We start from the raw sequence: 14,531 nt of genomic DNA, 5'->3' as shown, positions 1-14,531 counted from the left end.
TGCACAGGGAATGGGAACCCGAGCAGCAAGAGGGTCCCTCCCTCTGCAGCCACCAGCACCAAGGCTGGGCTTGCCTCTCACGCCAGAGCTGGGAGGTAACAGCTTAAACAAAAGCTCGCTCTGCACTGGAAAAGGGCTGCAGATCTCCTGCAAACTGCCCAAAGACCCCGGAGGGGGAACTCGGAGCTTCTGCTCCAGCAAGGATGCGAGGAAGGGCCAGGCAGTGCTGAGAGCTGCTGCCTGCCTGCTGCTCCTGGCACAGTCGAGCCCAGGGCAGTGGGGCTGGCAGAGAGGGGCTGAAGCCCCTGCCCAGGGCTGGCACTGCAGCCGGGCTGTGCCCGCTCCAGGCTGCTGGGATGAACGCCGTGTGTGAACTCAGCCCCTTCTGCTCTGTGAGCCAGCTCTGGTAACCAGGCCGAGCACCACTCGGCCAGTGACACCTGCCTTTGAAATCCTCACCTTTGCTCTCTTCCCCTGCAGCTGCCCCTGGGAAGCAGAAAGAGCAGCAAGCAATACAGACTTGCCCAAACCCAGCCTCTCTTTGCTGCTGAAGCCACTTAAGCAGAAGAAGCAGGTTAACAGTGCCGTGGTGCCCCGCCAAAGCCCGTGCCATTAGCTGTTTAAGAATCATTTGATGCAGACAGGGAAAGATTCCCAAAGAGCTTTACTGTTGTGGTTTGCTAAGATCATTTTATTTCAGCCCTCCAGGGAACAATCCAATCATGAGCTCTAACAGCGTTTCGGGTGGAAGAAAGTTTCCCAAAGCTCAAAGGAGATGTGACTGTTCCCTGCAACACAGAAGACTGCTCTGCTTTCAAGGTCAGCTTAAGGAGGGCAAAAGCTGCTCACTGGAGGCTGCAAACAGAGTATTTTGGGCAGTGTTCTGAGAAGCTAAATATTTGCATCTGTCCCTGATGTTAATGCTATTTACCCTTCTCCTCTGATGACTACTGACATGTCGCAACACAAGGGGGTGGAGAACAGGTTAACACACAACCTGCATGGTGCTTTTTCAAGGCCATCTGGTGGAAGAAGAACATGTGCTGTGAAAGAACTAAGGGCAGCACTGTCGAGAGCAGTGAAATGACCTCTGAGTCCAAGGGGACATGGTTTTCAGTGGGATTTGAACATTTCAGTGCCTTGCAAAACACTGCACAGGGGTTTCAGAATGTTTCCAGTTGAGCTAATGCTTTAAAGGCTCAACTGAAACCTTCAGGTTTAGAATAGTGAAAATCTGCCCAGGTAAGATGTCCAGGCATCCCCTTGCCAAGAACGAGACTTATCGTGTTTGCACAGCCAAAAAGACCACCTGCTGTTTGAGGTGCTGCCAGAGGACATTACTGGCCCTATAGTAAAACTGTTGATGGCTGTTGAAGCTATTATTGAGGCTACAAGCAGACTTTCTGGGCTGAGGTAGGCAAAAGGAGTCTCAGTGCACAGTCTGTCACTGCTCACACCCACACTGAGAGGTGCACTGCTGGCCAAGGCTCTGGAGCATGATCTGCACCCACCCCAGTGTCACCCTGCCTGCAACAACCCCCAGGCTGAACCCTTGTGGGCTCCTGAGGAGCCACTCCTTTACCCAGGTGATGACCTGCACAAAGGGGGGATCCAGAAAGCTCTTTCAGTTTGAGGTAAGAAGCAGGAGCACCCACCACACGTAGTGCCCAACTGGTTAGCAGAGAGGAAACTATGCAAAAGCTCCTAAGAAAATGTTAGCAAGGCTATGGTTAGTGTGTTCATGGACTGAGGAAGTACAAGCACATTCTACCCACTTCCTACAGTGTGTTTAGAGCAGACACAGAGAACAGAAGTTCCCAGCCTGAGAGCTAATAATGCTTTCCTTATTGGAGCAGACTATTTTAAGGCCTGATGCTAAAATTAGCAGCTAGAGGTACCTGTAATTCCAGCAAGCTCACTTTGTTTGAGGCATCAGAGTTGGATGTTTACTGCATGTCTTGATACAAAAGCTGCTGCACTGGCACCCAAGGCCACAGAGGAGTTCTCCCACCTCCAGCACCCAGCAGGGAGGGGAATCCCTCGGCACTCACTTGGCAGGTTAGTGTGGATTGCATGCTGGTGCACACTAAGCAAAGGAATTTAGCAGTTCCAAGAGTTTCTGGAGAACCTACTGCTCAACCAGCTACCCATTTCAGGGGAATCCAGCTTTGCAAGCACCCAGCAGTGCCAGAGGAGTAACTGCCTACAGTAATCAACACCCACAGGAACAGGAGAGGTGTTGAGCCTTCGCTGTAAAATCAACAGTGGTGCCCTGATGAAGTGGCTGTGTTTGAATCAGCTCTGGAACAGCCCAAGGTGAGCCTCGTGGAGGTAGGAAGGGCAAATGTTAACAGAGTGGGAGTTACCTCTGCACAGCTTCCTGATCCGGCTCCCCATCGGAGCTCTCCTCATCCACAGGGGTGACAGCTGGGACAGCCTGCAGAGAGAGAAGCCACAGCTCAGGAGGACACCCAGCACAGTCCCCTCTGCACAGGGGACACCTGATCTTCCCAAACAAGCTTCCACAGGAGTGTGTGTTGGCTCCTCTGCAGCAGCAAGGAAACCTGGCCAAGAACGCCTTCCAACATTCCTTCTCCAGTCCAACTGCCTGGGCAGGGCTGCTGCTACTTGGAGAATTCACTGATACAGATGCACCCAGGGAGCAAGAACACGCCTGAATGCCCGAGATGGACACTTGACTTTCCTCCATGGGATCAGCAAAGGACAAAAGCAACCATTAAAAAGTGCACAAGCATCGTCATCTCGGGAGAGGAACACACAACCCCACCTGGCACCTCCAGGAGAGCGCAGCAAGTCCTGCAAGGGGCGGCAGGGGAAGCTCTGGCAGCGAGCAGGCACATCCCTGCAGCGCTGGGGCTGTGTGAGCTGGGCACAGGCACCTCTGCCTGCGGGAGGGGATATTTTTAAGTGCTCTGTGCTACTCACGGGCGTCATGGTGACAAGAGGCGAGGGGCCCCGGGGCCGCTTGAGCAGCTGCTGTGCGTGCAGCTGGATGTTGGCCCCGCCGTCCGACGCCCGCCGGCCCAGCGGGCCCATCCCGTTCAGCAGCTGCAGGGTGGGGGGCTGCAGCAGGGACTGCTCCTGCAATACACACACACACACAGAGAGCATCGTTACCCACCCCAGCCAGAGCCCCGGGACACACAGCAGGAGAGGACCAGCCCTGTGGGCTGCAGGGATGCCACCAGCACCTCGGAGTGATGGGGGACAGGGGCAGGGACAGGCAGTGGATGAGCAGGGTTTAACTCTGCAGCTCCCTGCATGCTGCTTTAGCTGCCAGGCAGGCTGCAACCTGCAGCTCAAAGCCAGGCAGCACAGACCTATCTCTCCCCAGCCCATTTATTCATTTCATACTGGACTGCTCTTTCATTCCTCAGCTTTTTCACAGAATCACAGAATTTGGGTTGGAAAGGGCCTCAAAGATCACCTCGTTCCAACCCCCTGCCATGGGCAGGGACACCTTCCACTATGCCAGGTTGTTCAGAGCTCCATCCAGCCTGGCTTTGGACACCTTCAGAGATGGGGTATCCGCAGCTTTTCTGGGCAACCTGTTCCAGTGCCTTGTCAGTCTACAGTAAAGAATAATTTCCTAATTTTTGATCTAAACCTACTTTAGAGAACCAAATGGAATCATACATAAAGAGAGTAATTCTTGAGGCTTATGCAGTCCAAGGAGTGACAAACAGAGGGAGCAAGTGTGAGCACAAACACCCCTCCCACCTGCAGGGCACACAGCACAGCAGGGACCATGGGCAGTACCTTGTACTCCAGCTGCCCCGTGGGCTGCAGGTTCTGCCTGGGCAGCACATTGTGCATGAAGTTCACATTTGGGGTCACCTGCAGGAACGGAGCCTGAGGAGCGACACGGGGGAAGCCAGGCAGGAGCTTCTGCAGGTCCTCCATGACTTCCGTCCTGTACAATCACATTTGGAGAGGGGAATTAGCCATGGCTGAGGAAACCCCTGGCAGACCCAGTAAACACAGCTTCACTTCACAAAAAGCTTCTTACTGCCCTGGGAAATGGTCATACAGAGCAGCCAAGCCACTCTTCGGTTTTATTCATCCCTGTTTTCCCCTCCATGTTGAGAATTAGCTCTTGGCATTAACCTCGATGGTATTTATCACAGAAACTTCACTTTGGACATGACACCAGTGCAGCTCAGGTGAGACACTTGCCTTGACCAAAAGCGCAGCCTACCCAGAGCTGATCAGGTAGAAGAGGAAAGTACCTGACCAAGCTGTGCAGGGGGACTGGGACCTTTAAAGGAACCCCCAGAAGGACCAAAGTCACATGGTGGGGAGTGGATGTCCAGGTTAGAGTGCAGTACTCACCGTGGGTCAGCTACTCCCACTGTGTGCCTCCTCATGGAGAGGTAGCGGACCAGAGCCTCGGGTGATGGTTCCTCCCCTTCATCACTGTCCAAGTTCATTGTTCCATCAGTCTGGGCAGGACAAACATTGGAGATGTTGAAATGCAATACGAGGATCAAAGGAAAGTCTTCAATGTGAGCCAGAAAGAGTTTGCAGGGGTCATAGGGACGTGCCTCACCTCCACAATTTGGTTCTCAGGGTTGATGAGCTGGACTTGGGGCACGTTGATGTTCATGGTGTTGCCTGTCTGTTCTGCCTGCTGAGTGGAGAGATCAGGATCAGAAGACACAAACACTGCTGAATTAACACCAGCTCTAAGCACCTGCAGCCAGTGAGGAGCTGTTTATTCCCAAGAGGTGCCTCATTTACCCCCCTTCCTTCTGCTCGGGCAAGGTCAGCATCTCTTCTGCTTCCCTTATGAAGTGGCCTCTACCAAAGCAAGTGCTCACTGCTCCAACAGCAGCACAAGGTGGGGAAGAAGCATCACACAGCAGCCCTGAGCTGGGAACTCCAGTCCCAACAACTCCCTCAGCTCCTTTCCCTCTGTCATAAGCGAGCAGAACACTGAAGGATGTTCAGCCAATGCACAAATTGTTCCTAACCTCAGGACTAGGGCACTCTAAGCACACACCAAATTCTCGGGTGAGGAACATTTGGACTCTCCAGCCAGGGGTGCGGACACCCACGAGCAAGTCTGAGTTTAACAGGTAAGGGACTGGCTGGCCTCGCAGGGCTGGAAGAGCAATGGAAAGGGGATGCACCTGGATGTTGGCCGAGGTGGGGAAGGTCACGGTGCGTGGGATGCTGGGCGAGGGTGCAATGCGCAGGTTCTTGTGCCTCTTGAGGCGGTCGCAGAGCAGGCTGTAGATCGCGCTGTAGTGATCGTACGCGTCGGCTCGCAGCGACTGCAGGGCAAAGCAAGAGCGGTCACTCCTTGCGCAGCAATACAATCCATTTTATACTGTGCTGACCTTGCTCAGCTGCCACCAAACACAGCCACTGATCAGCAAGAGGAGCAGGCAGGACACGCCAGGCCTCACCTGCACCGTGCGCTCCTTGTCCAGCCCCATGTCTGCCATGGCCAGCAGCACGTCCTCGTTCAGCGGCTCCAGCTGCCTCTCGGTCTTCAGGTGCTGACACTCTGCTATGAGCTGTGAGGGCACAGGCACAGTCAGAGCTGACATTCCCAAAGGCACACTGATGAGTCACAGCGCTCCCAAGAGCCCAAGCGCCGGGCTCTGGCTGCAGCTGGAGTGAGGTCTGATGGCAACCGATCCAAAACCCACTGCCCCAAGCTCCCAGTGCCACGGGGGAAGATACAAAAACGTATGTAGATACCGAGTCATGTGGAAACCAAGGCCAGGAGACACAGGAAAGGGAAAGGCCATGCCTGGGAATGAGTGTGCCCAAAGAGCAGAACCAACACTGCTGCACCACGTGCCCAGAGCCTGTTTGAGTCACTGAGCAGATCCTGCTCGCTGCTGCTCACCCTGTCAAACTCTGCATCAGCTTCCCCCAGCTTCATCCACTTGTGTTTGCAGATCTGCTCCATGGAGAGCCTCTTGCTCGGGTCCAGCACCAGCATGTGGCGGATCAGGTGTTCACACTCTGCCAGGGAAGAGAGGCTGGGTCACCCGCGGGGAGGGACACGGCTGCTGCAGTTCCCTTTTCCAAGCTCCCCTCTGGGAAGTCACCTCACAAAAATACTGCTTCTCTTCTGCACTTCACACCTGCTGGGTCCCCAGCGTGCCACTCTGCTGCAGACACTGATTCCCCTGTGCTAGGAAGGAGGGAAGCCACCCTGGCTACACAGAACCCTGTCACCCTGTCCCTCCCCATCTTGATGTGAATGGCTTTTGGAGGTCGAGAGCAAAGCACCCTTAGAATGTTCTCCACTCAACAGGTCTGTGTGAGTGATTTCTCCATCGTATTACAGCTGTGCTGTCACCAAGAGGAACTGCTGAGGCTCTCACATTAAGGCTGGGATCTGAGTTTCCTTTGAAAGCTCCACATTTTAGCAGAATTTTCTACATGCAGAGAACCTCTTCCCATGATAAGACTGCAAGCAAGGAAGTTTTCAGCTGGGAAACTCTAAGCAAAATTATTCCTTACCTTGACAGCAGGCAACCAAGTACCTACACATGATACTGTTAAGCTGATTTTATATGAAAATTAATCACACTTTCCACACCCGAGATCTATTATTAAAGTGTTTTTTGCAGCAGCAGGACACAAACGCTCATCTCTGACGGGGCTGTTGCTGGAAATTCATGCCCTGAAACGCTGTAAAAAGCTAAAACTGAGGGAGGTGCAGTGAAAAGCTGCATGCCCAGCTGCCTGCCCCCTTACCTGTGGACATGAAGAAGGGGATGCGGAATTTGCCGCTGAGCACGCGGGCGCGCAGGTTCTGCAGGGTGCTCCCGTCGAAGGGCAGGGCCCCACACACCAGCACGTACAGCACCACGCCGAGGCTCTGCACCCAAAACAAACCCAGTCAGCAACGCCAGGCAGGACTCAAATCCATCCCTGGGCAACGCATGCTTCTGGCACCTCCCCACAGGGAAAATACAGGACCGGTGGCCGGAACGCAGTTTTGGAAGCGTTTCTTTAGAAAATATTTTTTGATGTGTCAAGGGCTTTTCTCCAAGACGTGCACTGAGTGCTCAGGAAGCAAAGCCAAACAAGCAGAGCAAAAATCAGATCAAAGTCAGAGAGAAAGAGGATCATCACATACCCAAATATCAACCTTTGGCCCATCGTACTCCTTGCCTTCAAAGAGCTCTGGAGCAGCATAGGGTGGACTCCCACACCAGGTTTTAAGGAGCTGGCCAGGGGTGAAGATGTTGCTGAACCCAAAATCTGAAAGAACAAAGAGAACCAATGAGAGGAATGTGATTCACTCCAGCTGTCCTGAACAAATGGCATTTCAATAACTTGCTGAGTCTGGTAAAGTTACATACAATCCTGTTATGGGTAATGGGCACACAGACACTGGAAATGGAATCACTGAGGTTAGAAAAGACCTCCAGGGTCATCGAGTCCAACCTGTGCCCAATGCCCACCTTGTCATCAGCACTGAGCACTGAGTACCACATCCAGTCCTTCCCTGGACACCTCCAGGGGTGGCAACTCCAAACCTCCCTGGTGCCCTGAGCTCTGGGCAGTGCCAGCAAGGACAGAGTGCAAAGGGGAAAAGAATGGGAATTCTGATTTTTCCAGAAATCAGGCACTGCAGGGGCTGCAAACTTTGGTTATACCGGGCAGCTCTACAGAGTCAAATCCTTCACCAAGAGCAAGTAACAAATCCTGAAAGAGAAAGGTCTTCACCTCACAGGCAGCCAACCATCAGGTGATGTAGGCACTAATGGCATTCTCTGTTAATTAACCTGCCCCCCCCCGGCTCACAGCTGGGACCTGGGACCTGCACTGCAAAGGGCAAGGGAACCAGTCTGGATGCAAGAGAAAGAAGCTGGTTCTTGTAAAAAGAAAGACTATTCACTAAATTTTCTTCCCTTTTTTCCTCCTCAATTGAATTAAAGCAATCACAGTCCCAGAGAAGAGTTCTGAGGTGTCCCCATGTTCTTTCTAACACACTGAAGATTACCCAATATTACCAGTTAACTACCAATTAATTAGGAATGTCACACCAAATTCCAAGTGAGGCTCACCAGTGATGGCCAACAGCTCTGTGCCAGAGGCAGGCAAATCCCACCAGCACTCCCCAGAATGCACCAACTGCTGAGTCCGTGCTCCTCTTGCTGTTCCCCTTACAGGATTTTCCATGACCTAATTCCAGGTGACTCCTCTCCTCCTTTGCACAGTGTCTGCAGAACCCAGCAGACCACCTGGTGCTGCCCCTGCCAGCTCAGCTCCAGGGGGCACAGCTGAATTCCTTCTCCCCGGCCCTTTGCAGGGAGGAAATTCTCACTGTGGGGATGATTTATGCATGTGGAGAATGTCTAATGCAGCCTGTGCCTGTGGAAACACCTGGAGTACACACCAGGCTGCTCCAACACCACCTCAAAACACAGCAGAGATGGTAAATGCTCTTTAAAGGCAGCGTGGCATCAAAACAAGGCACTTACACACCCGCTGGGTTTTTACTGTTGGCAGTGAAGCCATCTAAACCTCCAGTCAGCCTTTGGAGGACAATTCCAGGGAAACAGCACACAGCTGCACAATTGTTTTTTCTACCTCTGCAAGCTTTGGAGCTGCTGTCTCATGTTCAAAGCAGGATGTGCAACAAGTGCCTGAGTTACAGCCACAGAGCCAGCACTAAATGCTGCAGGGATGTATTTCCCAACACACAGCATTTGTATCAGGTTAGGACATAAAACTCCTGATGACTGTGGAATTTTGGCACTTCCCACAATATTGAGCAAGTTATCCTGGTTTAGTTACCTTTATCTGTCCTTGTAAGTACACGAGTGGGCTTTGAGCACCTGGGGAACCACCTGGATTTTCCAAGGAGTGCACAGCCAGGAGCAGCTCCAGCCCTGCACAGGTGAGAGCCCCGAGGTGCCCCCCACTCTGCTGCACAGGTCACAGCAAGTGTCAGCAGCAGGGGCAGGACTGTGCCATTCCAGGTCCGTGCCATTCCAGGGCTGTGCCATTCCAGGGCTGTGCCACGCCAGCTGGCAGCACCGCAGCCTCGGAACAGACGCAGCAGCTGCCGCCTGCACCCTCCTCTGCTTCCTGCACATTGGTCAGCTGGGAAACTTCACCCCTTCCCCATCGTGTTGAAATTCCTCCAGGGATTCACAGCTCTTTTGGACAGGGAGAGGAAGTGGGGAGAAGGGAAAATGCAGAGTCTGTCCTTAGGAAATGGGGCCAGTGGGTCCCAGAGCTCCGTGCTCACCCCACGGCTGCCCCAGATGCTGGGGTGGAAGCTCTCCCTGTGCAGAGATGCTGCTCTGCCCAGCCCCTCCCGGGCTCAGGGTAGTCCTGGGCAGAGCAGCCAGGCAGATCCTGTACAGGGACACTGCTCCCAGACTGGAAACAGCTTCCAGATCCCACCTGTGCTGTGGGACTGAGGTCAAGGCTGGGGAAAAGAGCAGGGCTTTAAAAACCCAAAGAAAGTTCATGGGAGGATTTGAAAACCCTGGAGCAACTAAGCACAAAATCTAAACCAAACAAAAACACAAATTACAACTTAAATAAACGTTCTTAAAGTCTATGGCCAAGGATATGCATAAATCCAAATCCTCGGGGAGCAATCAGGTCTCATTCCACAAACAGATGCAGAGGGAAAGAGGCATTTCTGAACAGCAAGGTGAGTCACAATGATGTGATACAGGGAAAATATTTAAACCAAACATCTCTGCTACAAAACAGTGGGTCTAGTCCCTCAAGTTTCCTTGGAGTGAAGCTCAGGGAGTGGCCCCAGTCTCTGCCCAACAGGGATTTCATCCTCAGGAGGGGAAGGAGCAGCCGACGAATGCAAAGTGATGCATAGATCAGATTCCTCTCCGAAACCATACCCCAGGAAGGCTGGGCTGTTTAGCAATCATCAACTCCTGGCTGAACTCTCCAGCTGGGAGCACAGGGAACGCAGTGCCAGCAGCTACTGACTCAGACTCTGAGAAGGTACACTGGAGAAAAAGCATCCATGGGAAAAATGAGAGCGAGGGTCACAGCATTGGGATCTCGCTGTTTACGGAAAAATAGCGAAGCAGTAATCAATCAAAAACCAACCCAAACAGTGAGCACCAGTGAGACCAGAAGCACTGCCCACCCTGGGGCTGCAGGCTGCCCTGATGCCTGGCAAGGGATTTAAAGCTGCAAAGGGATGTCAGGTGTAAAGTGCCAGAAAATCTGCACTGGTGAGAGTCTGAAAAGCTCCAAAGTTCGAGTTAGACACAGTTAATGGGTTTGGCAGTGAAGGTTCAGCTGGTTCTCCACCAGTGTAACTGGTGTGTGCATTTCTGTAGCCTTCCTCCTGGGAGGTCTTGTGTGAAGCAGATCTGTTGCTATCACTTTGGGGTTTTTTGCTCTTGAAACAATGGAAGAACCGGTGTCAAGTTGTAATTGATGAGTTATAGGGAGAAAACTTAATACTTGGAAAATCCTATACCATAAATCAGCTTTTCCAGGCTACTTTTCAAAGCCCTACAGCATCTTCCTGCCAAGGCAAACACTGCCACCACCAGGGTGGGGACTATCTCCTGGAGTCATTCTGGGAGTGCAGATTTGGAAAGAAAATAGTTTCCAACTCCCTTAGATTAAAAAAGGTTTCCACAATTTCCAGAGTTTCTCAGCTTGCTCATGTGGACATTTCTCCAGCAAATCCTGCTGAATTCCAGTTTCCACCTGGGTTAGTTTTTAACTTCTGCTGTTTGCCAGGCACCCTCCCCCTCCACACAGAGTGGATTTTTCCCGTGAACACAAGATGGCCTCAAACCATTAGTGCAGCCTCTGTACAAAACACCAGAAAGGGCTGCTCAGAGACCTCCCCAGCAGCCTCCCCCTGAGCTCCACAACCCCTCCACTCCCACTCCAAGGAGCTGCACTCCTGCTCCATCAGCGATGCATCTCTCACTTATCTCCTGCTCCCAGAGCAGTGAGGGGCAGGTTATCACCCCTGTGCCAAGGAGGACATGGTTCACACTGTTAAGCACCAGAGGGAAGTCCATGAAGTCCATCTCTCCTTCCTATTCCTTCCCTGCTCCCTCCTCACAGACCGGGTATGAGGGAAGCATAAGAAGTTACTGATGATTTTACCACAAAGTGAGTGTTGAACTCTAATGTAACGCCTCCAGATGGCACACGAGAGAACAGTGACAATGAGCTAGGCTGTTTCCTTTCTTCAAGATGCTATCAAGACAGAGGAGTATCTCCCACCTCCCAGAAGTAAAATGGCTCAGAATGAAAAGTTTTGTAGCCCTCAGCACTTAAAAAAAAAATTAGTTACAAACCCTTGCAAAAGTCAACAATCTCACCCAGCAACTCTGCTGGGAGAGGGGGAAACCACATGCTTTCCAAAGGTGCCCTACTGTGCTCTACACTCTGGGAGAATTAAATGCTGATCTGCCACTTCCAAAGATTAAATTAAGATCTACCACTTCCAAAGCCCATGAAATGAGATGACCAAGGCAGAATCACAGAATAGTCTGAGCTGAAAAGGACCCACGAGGATTGAGGTCAACTCTTAAGTGTTAAATCTTGTTGGTTCAGTTGGTCATAATCCCACCAAGCCCAATAAAGTCAAGCCTAGTCAGTGTTCCCCAGAGATCAGCCAAGGCTCAGTCTCATGCTCAGAGGATCACAGACATGCAGCTCTGTGTTAGGTCAAGACAGAAATGCACAGGGAGGAAGCTCTCTGGAAGGGCAGTCAGTGACAAAAAAAAATCCCACTGCCCTGCAAAACTCTGGGAGCAGGCAGTGAGGGGTTGTGTGCTCAGCTACTTCAGCTTCTCTCTCCCTGCAGGGAATAAAGCCCCAAAGCACTGAGGCCACTCTGGCTCTGTCACACCTCATCGAGAATGATCCCAGGAGAGTAGTTTCCCCTTCACTGCTCCACCATCCACCTTGTCATCCCTGCTTTGCCATTGCTGCAAACTCCTGCCATTCCTCTCACCTAGCCTGACCTGCTGTGAAGAAGCCCTGAACCAGCAGCAGGACTCAGAGCAAGGTCAGTTTTGTGACACTGTCTCACCCATCACCCAGAGGAGTGAACACCACAGTGTCTGCAGCCTGGGAAGCCAAACCTGCCTATTTTTCCTTTTTCTTTTACTTTGCACTACTTGAAGGGAGGTATAAATCTCCTGGCAGTTTCAGCTCTGGGCAGCAGGCCACACAGAAATCCAAAGCTTCCTTTAGCTGCACCATGTTTCCTTCTCCCTGAATACCTGGAAGCAGCCAGTGCCTACATTTATTAACTCCTGAAAGCAGCTGTGTTCCTCCTACACCGTTCAGCTCAGCTCACCTGCTATTTTGATGTTCAGGTTTGCATCCAGGAGGAGATTTTCTGCCTTCAGATCCCTGTGGACTATGTTACGACAGTGACAAAAGTTGACAGCAGCCACAATTTGCTTGAACTTTCTCCGGGCTTCCTTCTCGGCCATGCGCCCGTGGGCCACGAGGTGATCTGTGAGGGGAAGGAGAACACAGGGTCATGGACACAGGGGCTTCCTGTGCTCGTGGAGAGAGCTGGGGAGGTGGGAACGCGGGCACAGCGTGGTTTCCAGTGCCAAGAGCAGACCTGGAAGAGGCACAAGCAGAGATGGGGCACATTGCTGCCAACCAGTCCTCACCTGGGCTGGCTCCAAGTGAAAGGCTCTGCAATTACTTCTATACAGAGAATGAGGTGATGCCTGGAAAATCAGAACTGTTTCGTACACACGTGCGAAGGTTTTAAAATCTTTTTCTACATCAAAACAAAAATGAAGCTTTTCCAGCCTTTGCCTTCAGTCAGACCCCAAGCCTTGTACCACATCAGCTCTAGAGCTGCAGCTTCCTGGCCATGTGCCATCCTCCCTTCCCCCTGGTTTTTCACAGGAAACGTGTCTTTGGTCTAACATGACTCGAAGGTAACTCTTGCTGGAAGCAGAGAGGTCCCAGGTAGTGGCAGCCACAAGCAGCTGCTCACCTCATCTCCCTCACAGCCACCAGCAGCTGCAGGAGGGATTTAACATCCTCCCTCTCTGTGCATCGATGCAACAACATCCTTGCGAAATCCAAGAAAGCATTTCATTATAAAAATGGAGCTGGCCTCCACTACGGAAATCTGAGCACTCCCAAATATTTTGCTGAAAGCCTGTACTCTTACTCAAAGGTAGTGTTTGTTGCCAGCTGGGCTTTCCTTGGAAGCCAGCACTGCACACACAGACAGGAAAAGCCTCTCCAAGAGATCACAAAGGCAGGCACACAGCAGTGACCCAGCTGAAGTCAATCCACTTAAAACCTGGAAGCACCAGGCTCACAGAAGCTGCTTGTCACTGTCCCAGGAGTAGGGATGGACAGGCAGGAGACAGGCAGCAGAAAAGGCAGAGAAAAAAGCCTCACTTGAGGTTGTAACTCCTTGGTGGGGCCATTGAGTTGGCCTCAAAATATCTCTGGCCAAAATTAGGCTGAAATGATTCACATCCCTCCCTAAACTCCTTTAAACTGGGGTCTCAATACAGATATCTGTTCTTGAAAATAATAACAATAAATCACTTGTGCAGGTTTCTCATCGGGTGGTTGTGTTTTTCCCCAGTCACCCATTCATTAAAATACCTGTGACATAATTGACTCGCAGTAAATACTAATTACCAAGATCCATCAAAGCAGTTGTGCTGCTCCTGACTGCACAGCAACCTACTTCTGCCTTTGCCCACTCATGTTGTGCAACAGACTCGAGGTGTTTTTCAAAGAACTTGTCAATTAACTCTTGTTCATCGCATAAACTTATTCCATAAGCAAATCTGAACCAGGGCTGGAGAAGGAAAGCCATCACCAAGTCAAATCTGACCCTCAGTTCACTTGCTGGGCAAAGCAAAGTGACCATCTCAAATTGCCCCATCGTATTTCATTAAGGCATTTGCATGGTCATAAATTTGTTACTCTAAGGAGACTGACAGCAGAGCACAGCAAGGGCTGCTCCAATTTAAGCCACTGATCAACAGGTAATAGCTCAGCTCCTAAACAAGGTCATTCACACCTTCTGCTCCCTAGGATTTGGGAGCCAGCCTGCCCATACAGCAAGTGCCCTTGAAACAAAGCACAAGGCTCCAATCTCTCAACAATTTCCGAAATATTTTAGCAATTCTCCCGTGGGCAAGAATGCAAACCCAGCTACTGCAGCAGGTGTCTTTCTGCAAGACTCCCCTAAATGTATTTTTGCCCAAACCAAGTTCACCAGTCCCGGCATAGCCGGTGACACCCGGTGTCACAAATTCAGTGCTGGCACTTGGGGCACCCCCTGCCCTGTGCCTCTCACCCACAAAACTCTGCTGCCCCTCTGCCCAGCCACTCTTGCTTAGGCTGCAAAATGGCCTTTTTAGGTTAGGCATGAAATTTCACTTTTGATGAAGAACTGGGAGCAGAGGCCCAGGCTCTGCACATCGGCACCGCGCTCCGAGCCCACTGACATTTCTGCACCAGCTCCAGAGGAAGGACAGAAACAATGAGGCTACAGAATACTTCACATACCACCAAGG

At 51.7% G+C, this 14,531-nt stretch overlaps 1 protein-coding gene across 5 annotated transcripts in view; it reads right to left on the bottom strand.

Annotated features, from left to right (window-relative positions):
• SIK3 (SIK family kinase 3) overlaps positions 1–14,531 on the bottom strand; it is a 70,289-nt gene that overhangs the window by 14,378 nt on the left and 41,380 nt on the right. For 3 of the 5 annotated variants that reach the window (XM_062508693.1, XM_062508691.1, XM_062508690.1), the window contains 11 exons: positions 12,317–12,478; positions 7,127–7,251; positions 6,742–6,865; positions 5,882–6,000; positions 5,433–5,543; positions 5,154–5,297; positions 4,571–4,651; positions 4,354–4,463; positions 3,781–3,934; positions 2,947–3,102; positions 2,367–2,437 (listed from right to left, as the gene is read on the bottom strand). In XM_062508693.1, the coding sequence (XP_062364677.1) occupies positions 2,367–2,437; positions 2,947–3,102; positions 3,781–3,934; positions 4,354–4,463; positions 4,571–4,651; positions 5,154–5,297; positions 5,433–5,543; positions 5,882–6,000; positions 6,742–6,865; positions 7,127–7,251; positions 12,317–12,478 (1,357 nt within the window). The remainder of the gene's footprint in view (positions 1–2,366; positions 2,438–2,946; positions 3,103–3,780; positions 3,935–4,353; positions 4,464–4,570; positions 4,652–5,153; positions 5,298–5,432; positions 5,544–5,881; positions 6,001–6,741; positions 6,866–7,126; positions 7,252–12,316; positions 12,479–14,531) is intronic. The other 2 variants (XM_062508692.1, XM_062508694.1) reach the window with 1 other exon arrangement.

This window comes from Cinclus cinclus, chromosome 25 (assembly GCF_963662255.1).
Source record: "Cinclus cinclus chromosome 25, bCinCin1.1, whole genome shotgun sequence".
Lineage (NCBI taxonomy): Eukaryota > Metazoa > Chordata > Aves > Passeriformes > Cinclidae > Cinclus > Cinclus cinclus.
The sequence above is the reverse complement of the archived record's forward strand: the minus strand, read 5'-3'. Positions and strand labels throughout refer to the sequence as shown.